Source organism: Hoplias malabaricus, chromosome 18 (assembly GCF_029633855.1).
Source record: "Hoplias malabaricus isolate fHopMal1 chromosome 18, fHopMal1.hap1, whole genome shotgun sequence".
In the NCBI taxonomy this organism is placed as follows: domain Eukaryota; kingdom Metazoa; phylum Chordata; class Actinopteri; order Characiformes; family Erythrinidae; genus Hoplias; species Hoplias malabaricus.
Window position 1 is genome coordinate 10,280,600 of NC_089817.1, and position 17,032 is coordinate 10,297,631.

A 17,032-nucleotide genomic window follows, 5' to 3' on the forward strand; every position below is an offset into this window, starting at 1 on the left:
CGGTGAGCTGCATTCTTTTTGAGCTTTTCCTGCTGATTCCACTCACAAAGGGCTCAGAATAATTAGCCGTTGAGTTGAATCAGGTGTGCCAGAGCATGGAAAATGCTAAACGGAGCAGAGCAGGAGGCCCCTGGGCTGACACTGAGAACACTGTACTCTTTCACACTATGAGCTGTTATCGTGTGTGTGTGTGTGTGTGTGTGTGTGCGCGTGCATGTGTGTGTGAGGCAAAGTGAAAGCAGAGCCTGAGGGAGAGCAGCCGCACCTCCCCTTGGGCAGCTCCCCATCCTCCTTCCTCCAGCGAATGGTGGGAAAAGGGTCTCCTCGTGCCTCGCATCGAAACTCCACGCTCTCCTCAGCCAAGACCACCACACCGCTCGGTTTCCGAGTGAAGCTCGGACGTTCTGTAAACACAGGTGAAAAATGTTGCATTCCTGAGTTCAAAAGTGCTTGTAATCATTGTTATAATCTTAAGACAAGCAGGTTTTTACTTCAAGAATGATTATAATCATAATCATCTTAAAAACTGTTATTATTGTGACGAATTCTTGCACAAAAGTATAATGAACTATCATTGCCACACTAATCTCTCTTAGAAGTCAGAGTTACCATTTAGAGTTACAGCTATAAACAAAAGTGGTCCGATTACATGTTCTGTTGCTTTTCTAGGTGACCATAAGAGAACCCTCTACTGGGAGCAAGGTGAAATGTGTTACTTTCCTGAACATTTTAGTGCACAATAAAGCATAAACTGTAAAAATGGCCATAATACTAAAAAGTATTTATATTAAAAAGTGCAGAAGTGTTTTCTCTGTAGAGGAGGTTAACATAAAAGTACTGCCCAATGAAAAACATGAATCTCCATTTCATTTTAAGTTTACTATGACACTTGAACAAAGCAGCTGTCCTTCAAATGGACCAATAGAAATGGTCCAAAATTAGAGATGGACCAATAGAAATGGTACAAAATTAGAAATGGTCAAATAGAAATGGTACAAAATTAGAAATGAAACAATAGAAATGGTCCAAAATTAGAAAAGAAACAATAGAAATGGTCCAAAATTAGAAATGGACCAATAGAAATGGTCCAAAATTAGAAATGGACCAATAGAAATGGTCCAAAATTAGAAAAGGACCAATAGAAATGGTCCAAAATTAGAAAAGGACCAATAGAAATGGTCCAAAATTAGAAATGGACCAATAGAAATGGTCCAAAATTAGAAATGGACCAATAGAAATGGTCCAAAATTAGAAATGGACCAATAGAAATGGTCCAAAATTTAAAAATGGAACATTAGAAATGGACCAATAGAAATGGACCTACTTTGGCTTCTATTGACAGTTAAGAAGGTTTTATCCTGCTCCTATAACGTTACTGTTCTGGAGATACATGCTTTTCTTTGGACAGCCACCATATTTTCAAACTTATGCCCAGGAATTAATGTTACTGTTTTTATTAAACATTAAATTCACAATTAAATCCAACAATGTCAACTTCTTTTTCTTTTGGTGTCAAACATCAATAATTAGGAATTTCCCCAAAACAACACTGTACACACACCAACTGAAACATTGAAAACATTCTCTCCCCTTATGTCCATTAACACAAACATAATATTGATTAAAATATTGGAATCTACTATTTGGACCAAATATATCTTCTTTATTCAATGACAAAAATGTTGGAATAAAATACTGGCCGCTTTTGTTGTCGCTGGCAGTAACCGCCACTTCTACGTCTCAGAACTGTGTCTGATTCTCAGATTTATGCTAAATTCAAAGCACATGTTCATGTCCTGCAGAAAAGTTGGGCGGGTAGAAATTTCCAGCTCTTATTTTCAATACAGCCATTTTGCAGAAAAGAAAAGAAACACAAGGGTGAAAAAAGCACACCGAAGGAAAAAAGAGAAGTCCACATAATAGTTTTAGAGCTTGTTAAAGTCTGACCATGTTTCCCCAGGCTCTGGCCCCAGGGCCCTGTCGGGAATCTGGTGCTTCAATCAACAGCATTATTCTATTAGCGTTAAATGTTTTTAGACGCTTGCAGAAATGTGTGGACGCTGGCTCCGGGCCCAGCTGATCATGTGATAAGACGTCTGGGCAGACGGGAAGTGCTTGTGGTCAGGGGAGATGGAGGAGTGATGGGGTTAGAGGGGAGGGACATCGGGGGTCAGCAGACTGGACCAGGCACAGACACAGAGAGGACACAGCTGCTTTTGACCTGGGTGGGAAAACAGGCCTGAGCACAGGGGTCAGGAGGTCGAGGGAATTCAGAAACAGCTGCACAAGCAGGTCCGTTATTACGTAACCCTTTTAATTTGGCAAAGTGACATGAGGAAACATTACCATTGCCCAAATGGGAAGATGGCGGGACCACTAGGATCACACTGGAGCCACAGGAGTGCACAATAAGGACTTGTAGTTTTATTGTGAATGTACTGCATACTGTGATTGGGATTTTCCTTGTAATGCTTTCATGTTTTATTGAGTGACCGCTGTCAAATACCGCAACTAAATCAATGATCCTAACAACTCGGAATTGTTATTATATACAGCAAAATTTAGTGATGGGACGATCCAATTTAGATACACAATTGCTGATATCGATATAGATTCCGATAGAAGAGCTAGTTTAACTTTTAATATTATCATTATTACTGATGGTGGCGTGTCTTGTTACGTTGTGTTATGGCGGGTTCATGGTCCGTCTGGTATCAGGTGAATTAATTAAATTAATATCGGACCTGTGTACGATACAGGATCGGACTGTTTAGCTGCTCCATATTTCATGACGAGTGACAGTGGTGAAGACACAGGAACACGTCAAACAACCACATGGAAGTGAGTACGTATTTTTTTTTCCTTTTTAAAGGTTTTAATCTCTGCTAGAATTGGATCTTGGTGATTACACTGGATTGTGATGGTTCTCTGCACTAAAGACGGCGGCTGTGCATTGCTGTCGTTTTACCACTATAATTTAAGGATTGTTTTCAAAATGCTAGCTGCATAAAAAAAAAAAATGGGCAGCAATACACAGCTACAGCTCAGAAATGTTATGGAACACATGCCAAAGTGTGTGTGATGTCAGACTAGATGTGTGTTTACCTAGCACAGTCAGCTCCGCTATCTCACTTTCGCGCTCGCCCACCATGTTGGTTCCCACACACACGTACTTCCCAGCATCGCTCTTCCTTGCGTTAGTGATCATCAGCTTTCCACTGCGGATCTGTGGGAGATAAGAAAGAGACAGAGAGGAATTAATGAGGGCAGTGTTTTATTTGAATTATTTGAGTGCCCATAGCGTGTGGGCGTTCTAGACACATTTCTGGCAGAACTTCAGAACTTCGGTTTTAATTTTGGTTCACAGCCGGACGACTAAAGCTCACCATCTGAACCTTTTCTGAGTTCAGGCAGAGAAACAGTTCTCAAAAGTTTTAAAAAGCAGATAGGCATCTAGATGAGGGGATAGTTTGCTTTTTTAAAAATGTTATGGTGTTCTCAGTTCCTCCGGAGGGTCACGAGGGTAAGAGTGACAGAGACACAGGTGACGGCTTACCCTGCTTTCTCCTGAATACTAATTTTGTACACCTGTGTGTGAGGGTATTTCATCTCTGTGTGGAAAGTAGCATTCTTGTGAGAATAGTGAGTGTTAGGATTACCGATCATGCCATTTTCGATATCAACGTCTTGTTTCTTGACCTTCTCTTGTGTTTTGCCCTGTGGTTCTCTTTGATATAGTGACTATTCTGATTGAGGGGCCGCCAGTCCTTCACAGGGCAACACAGACACACACACATTCATTCACACACTCACACCTACGGACACTTTTGAGTCGCCAATCCACCTACTAATGTGTGTTTTTGGACTGTGGGAGGAAACCGGAGCAACCGGAGGAAACCCACGCAGACACAGGGAGAACACACCAACTCCTCACAGACCGTCACCCAGAGCGGGAATCGAACCCACAACCTCCAGGTCCCTGGAGCTTTATAGCCAAGTTGCCTGGGGAAAAAAAACAGTGGCCTCTGAGATTTGAACAGTAATGTATAAAAAAGTAATCACTCCAATAAGAAAGGCCCAGCTGAAATCTAATCAACAGCAGCCATGTGGCCAGAAACTGACCAGAAAGGAAAAGCTGACCACAGCAGACAGATTGTGCATGACCTGTGGGCTGTGCTCTGTAACAGAGGAGCTATAAGTTGACCTCATGAAGTGGAAAAAGGGGAATGGAAAATGCATATTTCTAAAGAAGGATCTCAAAAGCGGGCGTATGAGAGATTAAATAAGTCTTAAGTAAGAAAAATATCCTCAGGCTGATGTCATATAATTAGCAGCGATTGTTCAGCTAACAAGTGCTCTAAGGCATGTACTGTGAAGTATGAAGCCAGGCTAATTTGAGCAGTGTTTTAGACCTTGAGGCTAATTACTTTGAGGTAAGTGAAACATAGCTTGCTCTCTCTTCTCAGGAAAAACCAACATGCCTTCCCTCAATAATATCCCTCTACATAACCTCATTCACACAAATCTGAGCATGAATCTCGCCATTAATCTTGTTGTTTAGTGTTTATTAAGCAACCACTCCCACACAGAGTGACTTACAGTTTAATCATGCGCCAGTGCTAGGTTTTGGAGTCTAGTCCATGCACTGTTAGCCTGGATAAGAGGAGAAAACTATTTTTTTAATATCATTTACTATGTCAAATAATTCTACTTAGTATTTTGAGCTCAGTTCACAAGGCTGATTTCTGCCTAGTTTTCTTTTTGAAAAGTCATTACTGTGTTTTCGAGCAACCTTTACTGAACCTTTAAAAGAGCACAGCAAGGGAAGCAAGGGAATAAGCAGCAATTTGGGTTTGGTGTGTAGCCAGATTCAGGACCGATTCAGATTAAGGACAGTGAACCCCTGCTACAATACAGCTCACTACACATCAGGCCTAAAGACATACACAAAACACATGCTGGGAGCTTCCTGACCTCTGCGCAGACACAATGCTAAAAGAAAACCATCCCTGAGTGCAAAGGGTAAAAAGCACTGGGTGAAAATTCCACTTAAACTGGTTCTAACAAGAGGCTCTTAAACTTAGAACTAACACATGTCTTGAATACTTGAATAATGCGGGCATGTTGTAATTAAACAGTTTTATTTAGACAGTGTCAGGGGGAAAACAATCCAGTCGAGTGCATGGAGGGCAGCAGTGTTATCCACAGTGCTATTTGAACTTCTCCATTTCCAAACATGCACTGCTGTAAATATGCTAGGGATAAATCTATCCCAACTCTAAAGGCCAAGAGATCAGGGGAGCGTAGTTACAAGTATAAAGGAGTACCCTTAGGGGCTGGGCACTTGTTTTGCTGTCATTAACAGCAGTAAAATCAGGAGTACTGGACAGGAGGGAGGACTGAGATGCGTCTGAGCGTGTCCGGAAAGGAGTGCTTGAAAATCTCATTCCATGGACGGGGGGAAGAGAGGTTTCTTCAGTCACAGCTAATCGCCCGCGAGGCAGATTTACAGCCGTTCGGCTGACCGCCCCTCTGGTCAGTGACTTCCGTGCTCCACAAACTGTCACATTCCTGAGGCTCGTAAAAAGGCACTTGTGTGTGTTTTAACTGCTGAGGCTGCAGAGGGGCCCGAGATGAGGAGGAGGCGGAGGAAGAGGAGGAGAGGGTTTCAAAGCCGACCTTCATTTCTTTAAGGCCCGGCCGGGACAGGAGGGTTTGAAGTGTCATCACGTTTCAGCTCATTTGACAAGGGCAGGGGCCACAATAAAGTTGCACAAAGGCGCCCACCACTGGGTTATTAGTCGTGGTGTACATGCATGCATATATGTTTAACACAGGCTATGTGTTCTGAGTAAGTACCGTGTGCGATATACACAGGCTAGAACGTCACACACATTCCTCACGTATCCACTTCACAGAATTCCCTGTTTATCAGACAGTGTCCGTTGCAGTGTCCACATCAAACAACAAGCTGAACATCTGGAAGCACACAGACAAGGAACAAAGCGCACAGCCTTTTCCTTTGAAGAACGGTTTTCACATGCTGTCGCACTGCGCTAACGTCAGCTCACAAGAACATCTCACCCTTCAGCACACTGAGTCCCTCAGTTCTCCTCCAGTCCATGCCTTTCCTTCCATCCTTCCTTTTCTGTATTTTCCATCCTCATCCTGATCTGTCCTCTCCCATCTGCTCTGTCCATCACACACACTTTTTACTTCCACTGTGTTAGCCCAGGCTGAGGTGAGTTTAACATGTTACAGATTTACAGCAGTCAAAGTGTAGTACCAGTGAATGAGAGGGGAACCTGGCCTGGTGTGATGTTAAAACATGCTTCCTTTAAGAACTTAAGTTAACTGCTTTAGCCTCATAGATGTAGCAAAGAGTGTAAGATGCCAGAGTAGGGTGGGACGATATGGCCAAAATTAATATCACGATATAGTTCAGAATTCAGTCGATACGATATAATTCCGCTATTGGTATAAACAACATAAAAGGCACAGAACAAACAACAAAAATGACATCATCATCAAACATAAACCTGTTGGCTTTGTCAATATTAAACATTTTAAACTAACTTTAGGCGGCAGGGTGGTGCAGCAGGTAGTGTCACAATCACACAGCTCCAGGGGCCTGGAAGTTGTGGGTTCGATTCCCGCTCCGGGTGACTGTCTGTGAGGAGTTGGTGTGTTCTCCCTGTGTCTGCGTGGGTTTCCTCCGGGTGCTCCGGTTTCCTCCCACAGTCCAAATACACACGTTGGTAGGTGGATTGGTGACTCGAAATTGTCCGTAGGTGTGAATGTGTGTGATGCCCTGTGAAGGACTGGCGCCCCCTCCAGGGTGTATTCCCGCCTTGCGCCCAATGATTCCAGGTAGGCTCTGGACCCACCGCGACCCTGAACTGGATAAGGGTTACAGATAATGAATGAATGAAAACTAACTTTAAAATTGAGTGCAGTGAACTGGGCAGCACCTGTTAATTAATGTCAATCAGTGATATATGTTATAAATTATGTACATTGAAATATTGAAAATGTGTTTAAAATCACATCATTGTTATTGAAATATTTTATATTGTGTTATACATTGATACTGAATTATTGTCCAGCCCTATGCCAAACATGTTTTGAGGAAACATCTTTTAAATGAATTATTGCTTTAGTTAAAGGCTATGTTCATGATTTAAATCCAATACACATTTTATAAAATTCAGAGGTGTTTATATACAGCCCTGGCTCAGTAAATAGGAATCTAGCGAAGTGTCTCAGTCCAAAATGGTTCAGGCTTTCTCAGGCGTTCTGACGGTTGAGAAACAGAACATTGAAAAGCATGAACAGGGCTGAGGATGCTCTATTCCTGCTCCATAGGTGGATAATATTGACATATTTTTGCTGTTTAGGATAAATTGCTTAATTTAAAGTGGAACTGACTCTGACCGCTAATTTCCACGAAAGTAGTCACGTACCAAAAATGCTACAAAACTAAAAGGCTCGAGTTACAAACAGTGAATAATGAAAACAAACACGAGGTTGAGCTTGTACTGCTGTGAGAACAATAGTTCTCCACAATCGTGGAGAAAACTATTTTTTAAAGAAAATTTTGCTATTTATAGGATAACAGTGTAAGTAGCAAAATATCAGAATCATTCCTCGTTAAATATAAACTTTAACGAAAAGGAAAATACACTGATGACATGTGTTTGTAAATATTCCATTCCTAACAAACTAAACCATTTCTATTGGTCCCTTCGTCACAAAACATCCAACAAAAGAGCAGCAAAAAATGAAAGGCAACATTCCGATGTTCCAATTCCAGTGATAATATAATATACAATATTATATGATAGTGGAGGAAATAGTGTGTAGAGAGCTTTTCTAGCCATGACTTTCACTTTCACTGCTGTGTTAATACACTCCAAGATCTCCAGCAAAACCAATCAGGCTCAGGCCCAGCCAGCCATGTTACCGCTGTGCTACATGTCATAGCTAAAGCCAAAGAGCAGCCAGCTGATTTATTTTCTCCTATGAGAGCTTTGCCGAGGGATAAGTTTTACTGTACTGTGTGGTTCTAGGATTAGGAGATTTATCAGACAAGAAGACGACCTGCAATTTCCTACTAACACACATCCGCGCTCCCAGTGGTCAGTGTTGGGTGACTAGAGGGAAATCATCAAAATGGAATCCTGAGAGCTTGAAGCACCAGGAGAAAGAAAATCAACAATCTGTTGGAATGAAAGCAAGTCGGAGAACTGACACGGAGACTGGGCTATTCCCATGGAGACGAGTGCCGGGGAGAGAGAGAGAGAGAGAGAGAGAGAGAGAGGGAGGGAGAGACAATGGCACTGGTGTCTCTTAGGTGTAGTTTCCTCTGAAGCCCAGAAATGAATAAGGAGATGTGCACGGAACAAACAGAATGGAAATGTGCAGAATTTTCCTTTGTTTTAATGCAAACACCAACTCACTCCACATCGCCTCATTTTTCACAGCAGGTAGTGTCCATCAATCTTTCCCCAAGGACTAAAGGGACCTGCCAGGGAATATGCTTCAGAACATCCATATATCCTCCTTATGAGGCGTCTCTTTAAAGGACCAGGTGTGGCCATACATTTTAAGAGTGTGCAATGAACCAACACCTGATATCCTGTTCTGTTCATTTATCAATGTGAGATTTCTTCTCCTGCTGCTGGAATTGCTGTTTTAATAACAGTAATAATTTACAGATTCAGTTTTAGTCTGCAGTGATGCATGTATAGCCTAGTCACTGGTGTGTATTTCAGTGTTACATTCTGCATATATATCCTTCAATAATCTAGATATTAGGGGTGACATATGATTAAAAAATCAAAAAGTAACACCAGCTGATATATAATATAATCAGTAAACAAAGAACCAAGTGAAACGGACTAAGAACCAGAGCTTCTGCTCCACGCTCCTCACTCCTGGTCTCTTGTGCTGAACTGAGCTGTGGCTCATTCACATTTAAAGGGACAGGTTTAGCAACAAGTCATTCTGAACAGAGCAGATAGAGGGAGAACTACGCTGTGTTGTTTGATCTTTGTGGTATTTTGATCAAGGCATGGTCACAGAATGGAAAAGAACAGAATATTGTTCTCTTGAGTGAGTGGCTCTGGTAAATTATATTAATGATAATGTCACCATGATGTAAAATGTATTTGCCAAAATAGTATTAATATTAATGTCAACTATGTAAAATTTATAAATAGTCCATTAGCAATAAATAACTAAATAATAGTAATATTAATAAAAGCTTAGTTATTAATGTTGACGCAGACTTTAATTATTGATAATTGCTAGGAATTCCATATCAGTGTGTCTAATGGATTTGCTGTGCCATAAAGCCTTGAGCAGCTGAGGAAAAATGTGTTGCTGTCAAAAACCAGGCACATTTCAGATTCAGCTTTATTTATAAATAACATTATGCAGTAGCTTCTATTAATTATGATGAGTGTTTGCCAAATGGCTGCTTTTGATCTGGCGGGAGAAGGCCAGGAGAATGGTCTACACATCCATACACACACACACACACACACACACACACACAAACCACCGTCAGGATCCTTTCAGCTCCCTCATGTAAATGCGTGTCTCCAGCCAAGAGCTGTTAATCTGCTGCCTTTCATGGGTAATTACAAATGGATTTATCGGCTTGATCCAACAGCAGGACCCTCCTAAGTTTCTACTTTTCCACACAGCCATTTTTCATTATTTTGGAGGAGGGGAGATGATGGGGGGCATTAGGGCAGCTTTCCACTCCTCGGATTGGATCCACGTACCCCACACAGCATCAGAATCTCCCAGTAAGACTCCAGAACTAAGTGCTGCGACTGAATTACAGTGTATTCTGTAAAGTATACGTAAGGTGACGTGTTCATCGCTTCAAATGGAATGTGGAGTAAATGCCCGACTAGTATCAATAGATCTCTTTTAATTTAATACGCGTGGAGTGCGACATTTTGAACCGATGCTATTCTTTGTGCCTACTTTCGTTTAAATTATCATTTTCTGTTTTGAATACATAATTCAAGTGGTTCTAACGTGCGTGAGGAGGAGTTGTCTATTTTTTTGCTTTGGACAAGTGGTTAGAATGAAGTGTGAAGTACTCAGATGCACTCAGCTGTTTTTACACGTTGATAGTTTAACCATGTTTTGACAGGAAATCAGAAGAGTGACATTAATGATATTACAAGAGGCTTTTGGGCCCATTTCCTGTTTTCTCTTTAACAGAAGCACCACACTCTAGACATTTCTACATTTTATATATTTATAATGTTATAATGTCTGAAATGTGATGCGGCTTGGTTAAAACAGTAGCACAAATGAGGTATATGAAGTAAAATAACTGTAGTAATTGTGTGTGTGTGTGTATATACACACAGTAAATTCACCAGTGTTAAATCAACACTATTAGTTTTAAGTTAACAGTAATAGTGTTGATTTAACACGGGTGAATGTACTGTGTGTATATATAAAACAAAATGAACATCAGGAATAAAAATAAGTCTGTACTCAACAGTTAACAAGCAGCTTGGGGTGAAGGTGGGAGGCTGATTGGTGAGAAAGTAATTCACACATTCCACAATGACAGCTGTCAGCTATAAAAGAACCTCTGGTCCAGTAAACCATTTCCCCCACAACAACATTCATTCATTCATTATCTGTAAGCGCTTATCCAGTTCAGGGTCACGGTGGGTCCAGAGCCTACCTGGAATCATTGGGCGCAAGGTGGGAATACACCCTGGAGGGGGCGCCAGTCCTTCACAGGGCAACACACACACACACACACATTCACTCACACACACACCTATGGACAATTTTGAGTCGCCAATCCACCTACTAACGTGTGTTTTTGGACTGTGGGAGGAAACCAGAGCACCCGGAGGAAACCCACGCAGACACAGGGAGAACACACCAACTCCTCACAGACAGTCACCCGGAGCGGAAATCGAACCCACAACCTCCAGGCCCCTGGAGCTGTGTGACTGCGACACTACCTGCTGCGCCACCATAGTTCAGTTGAGTGACCATTGATTTCTAACTAATGTGAAAAGAATTAGCATTTGTTTGTGGTATATATTTCCAATACACAGTGGGGAGTTTGGTGTGTTCTCTCTGTGTCTGCGTGGGTTTCCTCCGGGTGCTCTGGTTTCCTCCCAAAGTCCAAAAACACACTGGTAGTTGGATTGGCGACTCAAAGACATCCACAGGTGTAAATGTGTGAGTGAATGTGTGTCGCCCTGTGAAGGACTGGCGCCCCCTCCAGGGTGTGTCTCTGCCTCACGCCCACTGATTCCGTGTAGGCTCTGGACCCACCGCGACCCTGAACTTACAGACTGGAATGAATGAATGAAAAATATTACCAATACAACTCCCTTCAAATATATTGTAATTCGCATGGTTACAGACACTTTACATCAGATTGAGTTATCTCTTCTTACAATGTGTGCTGTTCTTCTTCGTGTTGTTCTTTCCTCAAGCACCAGGAAAAGGGTCTGTGTCATAAAACATTTTCAACACCCCTCTGTAAAAATCATTATCTTGCAAATGCATCCGAGACGCCCACACACACTCCCACACATGCTTTAAGAGGGTTTTTCACAATTCCCAGTGGGCTCTGCTGCATCCTCATAATAGAAGCATGATAGAGCTGCCGGTGCTTGTTAAGAGCTTCTGTGCTGTCCTCTGAGGTCAATCCACCTTAACGAATGGTCAGGTGTGATTGATACCTCCCCCACTTCAAGTTGCACGCTTAATTAAAAGAGCCTAATGGGCAAGAGAGGGTAGTGACTGAGTAGGACTCGAGAGGGACGCAGAGTCTCACTCTGCCTCTAGGTCTGTCAAGAGTGCCCTAAATCAACATGTGACGGCTCTATCCGCAAACGCAGTTGTGTCTTAACATGCTGCTGCGGGATTATAGAGAGGACTTGTCAGTCTAAATGGACCTTGGATCACCACCTAATATGCAATCGAATAAACACTGCGTGTCAGCGCTGATAGCACAGCATACACAGTGAAGGATATCTAACTTATACCTTATGTGAAATATGATGTAAATGCTATCTTTATGTGCACTGTATGTCAACGTTTTTATTATAACCCATACGTAGTGTATTTATTTTAAATTCATTTTGTAATTTTCATTATTTAATCATTTAATCCTATTAAAATGAGATGAGATTTATAAAAACATTCGTCGTCCAGCTCCACAAACCTCTAAGAATTCTCCAAAGGACTGCCCGAATGCATAATACTTCTAGGTATCAGTGTTTGACTGCAAAAGCCACTATCCAAATATTCCACCATATAAATCAAGCAGGAATGTAACTGGTTTAAACCGGTTATCAGCTCAGTTCTCTGAACAGAACCAACGGTTTACCATGGTTCTAGCTCACCGTAATGCGCTCGTCGCGGTCGTTAATGTTAGCTCCGTCTTTCCTCCAGGAGATGGTGGGCTCTGGGTGGCCGCGAGGGGGCTGACACTCCAACACAGCTGGTTCCCCTTCTGCCACCATCACATCAGCAGGATTCTGTCTGAAATCATCACGCAGGACTGTAGTGAGAGAGAAAAATACAAATATTATAGTCTTAGACTTCCTTATATGGGTAAACGTGCTACTTCTTCTGCTGTTTATAGTCTTTAAATGAGCACTATATAGATCCTCTGGTCTAGCTGAGTAAGCAGATATCCTTCCTCCTCACAACAAAAGCAATGGCTCAACACTGGCTTGAACTGCTGCTACATTCTCTACATTGTCTTCAAAGAATTGGTTTGCCAGACCGTCCAAAGGTGAAGTGAAACAAAAGAAGCTGGGATCACATCCAATCACTTGGAAAGAACTGACGGGGGGAGTTTTTTTTTTCTTTTGCACTTCACTAGTCTTTCATCACGGAGAGAGCGCGAGACTCGCCGCTGGACTCATCACCCAGCCCCAAACTAAGTGCCTGTGAGAGGTCAATCACATCAGCTGGGCAGTGAGCAGATGAGATTGAAGCAGTGAAGGCCCTAGGGTGCATGAGGACAAGGGTAGAGAAAGAGAGAGGCAAAGAGCTCAACCCCCCCATGGACATCTCTTATCTCTCCATTTTGTGACTTAATGAGAACAGTCTGGTGAAAAATCTAATTTTCATAATTTTCTCCATTCTTGAGTTGTTGTCAGTCAGTCGTATGTGTGTTTGCTAGTTTTTGCTGCCTTTTCCACAAGTTAAAACAGTTCTCTCATCTTAAAAACGCCTGTTCCTTTAAATACGAATGAGCCACAGCTTACTTCAACAACAGTATTCAGGAATGAGGGGTAGAGACTCGGGTTGTTAGCCATATTCATTGGGTTCTCTTTCTTCTTAAATGTTTTTAACCTTGTCAAACATAATAATGGGTCCAGTGCTTTGACTGGAGGTACTCCATCAGATATGGTCACCGTCCAAGGCAAAATAATTATCTCCGTGTTTGCACTGTGTCCTTCGCACTGTGTGAACGTTGTGTGTTAAATGGACAAACAGAAATGCTCGAAAATGACTGGGAATAAAACTGTTACACTGACTTCTATTGACGTTTAGGTTTGTGTTACTAATTTGGAGATACATGCATGTCTCAAGGAATCAAAAACCACAAAATCAAGTCTGTTTGACTGCTCAAGATCAATGTGTTTTGAGGCATGCAAAGCTTTAAGCATGCACAGTGTTAACTGGAAGTGTATAAGCTTCCATTATTTGCTTTACTCTCTCTCTCTCTCTCTCTCTCTCTCTCTCTCTCTCTCTCTCTCTCACACACACACACAGTCTTCTCTCTCCTTTCTTTCCCTCTCACTATCTCTCTTTCTCTCCGTCTCAGGCCACTCCCTGCCAGACGTGCTCAGGTAAATATTTATATAACAATCAAATTTCAGTCCTGCCAGCAACTCTGTTTGAAGCATCCTGAGACAAAACACTGAGCTCGTTAGTGAATGCTTCCCTGCCTGTTTGCTCGTCAAACACTCGAGCCGAGAGACGCAACAGCCATTACTGCGCTCAGACGCATCTTCAAAGGCCTTAACGGCTATTACCCAAAACCAGTCAATACACTGCAATGCCGTAACAACACCCAGAGAGGCTGATCAGTGAGAGAGACAGAACAAATGGGAATTTTCAGCATTTTTCTGCATTCCGTGTAAACCACAGACACTCTTACGCACACCTGAGTGACAGCCAGCTGTGCGGTGGTCAGCTTTAGAAACAATTTTCCAGTGACAGATTATTAAAAAAAAACACCAGAGAGGAACGGCAGTTAGATACAAGCTTTCAAACACACCCATATGGCATTCAAAACAGATCAAAACTCAACGTACGTCGCTGAAAGGCTATTCAAACACGAACGTTACCTAATGCTGACATCTACAGGTATCTGCAGCCTATAATTCATTGAATTATACATCACGTCGCAGAGGGAGGCCGCAGCCCAAGCGCCTGCAGGGGGGTGGGGGGGGGGGGCGATGAAAAAGGTAATTTCATTTCAGCCCCTTTCATTAAATCACTGAGCTGAAGAGTCAATAATCATATTCCCAACAGTGGGAATGTGTAGAGGTGGTCTCAGGAGAGGCTGCTGTCATAAATCCCGCTCCTCGTCCACTCTGTATCCACCGCCCGCTGCTGCTGTCCTCCAGGACCAGGGAGCAGATCGCATTACATAGCATTAGATTATATTGGAGCAGCCTGCAGTACATCACACTACATTATGCTGCATTACACTACACAGGGATAGGCCTTAGGACAGAGTCTGTGAAACTTTTGTACAGACATGTGCTACAGACAGGAGCAGCTGCACATGAGCTTAAGGTCACTATACTCAACACTAAGTGTCAACCAGAAGGATATAAAGCACCCACACCTTGAACTGTACTCTGTGGAGTGATGGAGCTCCATCCAATGACTGAATGGCTGCGTTGAAGGAGAGTTTCTGGTCAAAAATATAAATCCAACACCAGTATCTGACCTCACTCTTGCTTTTTGTGGCTTACTGAAATATTCCAGCATCAAGTGTAAAGCCGATCTAGACATGTAGAGACTGTTGCTACAGTAAAGGAGGTCAACGTTCATATTAATAACTGACACACCCTTCATAATATATTAATTATAAAAAACCATCTTGTTTTTTTCCCCTGGGATAAAAAGAACAAACTCAGATGCAATTCATCAGATTTGTTGTACTTAAAGCTATATGTGGGTGTTTGTTTCGATGTGTGAATACATTTGTTTGTATTGTGTCAGCACAGACCACACCCATCTCTTCCTCTGCCAATGTGCCAGTCTGATCTTGCTATGGTTTTGTACGTTGCTGCTTAGCTTTCAAATCCAAATTATCACCCAATGGACTTCTTGCATTCAAATCAAGAGGCCACATGTTCATTCCCTGTGCAAACAAAGCCGAGGTTTTGATGCTTAAGGCCGGTATGACAGAGTATCCAGAGTGCATTGTTTTGTTTGTATAATATTATGGTGGATTTAGTCTAACGGACAGTTTCAGATGATAAAATGTCCACCTGCAAACACTTTTGCAAATGCAGTAGCTACTAAAGGAACGTTTGTAGAATTCAAATCAAATTTGCAGAAATTCCCACATATTTCCCAATATGTCCATGTTGAACTTCCTTGGTTTTGCTAAAAGCATTAGTAGGATGTCGTAACCAACACTGGTTTCACGATGTGCCATTGCTATAGACATCAGTCTGTAATACACATCAGAAACCACATAAACAAGACTATTTGAAATTCCAGAGCAAATCAGTGAAGAGTTTGTTAACATGCTTTTACAAACAAATAGTTGAAACATATCTCATTTCAGACACTAATCATGACCTGGTTGATTGACTACATTTGTGCATTTGAGAATTGCGTAAATGTGACATTGAGCTATGGTTCAATATTGTTTTAAGAACTTTTCCACTTGATGTTTGTGTCACATTTCTCAAGTAAAGCTTTCAACTGTGTTTTTCCGTTGCCAAAAAATGTAACAGCAATCCCACGAGGGGAGTGAAAGTGCAAGACAGCTTTTCTAAATTTCAAAGCCATACTGAAAGAGAAAGAGAAATGTGAAAAATAAGACCCACATGAAGACCATTATAACACCCAGTTTTTCCATCTTTAGCGAGGGCGTCTTATTTGACGTTAATGGCACGTACGTTTTTGGTCGTTTGGACACTTCATTTGCACAGCTGGACAAACACTCAGCTGAGCCACGCTAGATGCTTTCACTATGGGCAGTAATGTGACCAAGCTTTGAACATGGGGCTACGCCGAACCGCAGCACCCGGGTGAGCATCCTAGACCCCACCCTCGGAGGCCAGAGCTTTGTTCCGTGAGACTGACATTAAATAAGAACTGTCATAGGCTCATTCTTTGTTTCACCTCTACAGATCCCTCCTCACTGGGGCAACACTGGAGACACAGGCAGAGAAACGTCAAATTAGAGCAGGTATCCCTGCCTACCCCTAATGCCACTGACACTAATGAGGGCCACACACAGAGGTCTGAAAAAGAAGAGGAGAAAAATGGAGCAAAGAATGAGAGAACTAAGGATAAACAGAAGTACAGCATGCATCACTAACTACACTGTGTCCAGACAACACTGTTAATTACTGACATCAACTACTCTTAGCTCTTCACAGGGGGATATGCACAGATTATAAAGCATAAGCTTTATGAAGCCACCCACGGCTGGGCTGTGGAGCAGTGGGACTGTGCTCTCTGTAGTAACAGACAACCATCCAGCACTTCTGAGATAAACTAGAATGGCAATTGCGATCCAGAGCTAATAATCTAACATCAGTATCATCACTGTCCAGTTCGAACCCTGTATGTCCATTTTTACAGCAGTTTCACTGTGGGAAACCTTCATGACGAATGAACCAATAGAAAAGCTCTAAAAATACTTGCAATAAAATCATTTTACACTGATGTCCATTGAAAGATAAGAAGGGTTTTTTTCCTTCTCCTGTAACGTTACTATTTTGTGAGATACGTGTTTTTCCACTGGACGGTGACGATA

At 42.1% G+C, this 17,032-nt stretch overlaps 1 protein-coding gene across 3 annotated transcripts in view; it reads right to left on the minus strand.

The window, feature by feature from the left end:
• LOC136674271 (roundabout homolog 1-like) overlaps positions 1-17,032 on the minus strand; it is a 237,555-nt gene that overhangs the window by 35,448 nt on the left and 185,075 nt on the right. For all 3 annotated transcript variants that reach the window (XM_066650185.1, XM_066650184.1, XM_066650186.1), the window contains 3 exons: positions 12,408-12,565; positions 3,106-3,226; positions 266-404 (listed from right to left, as the gene is read on the minus strand). In XM_066650185.1, coding sequence (XP_066506282.1) covers positions 266-404; positions 3,106-3,226; positions 12,408-12,565 — 418 coding nt within the window. The remainder of the gene's footprint in view (positions 1-265; positions 405-3,105; positions 3,227-12,407; positions 12,566-17,032) is intronic.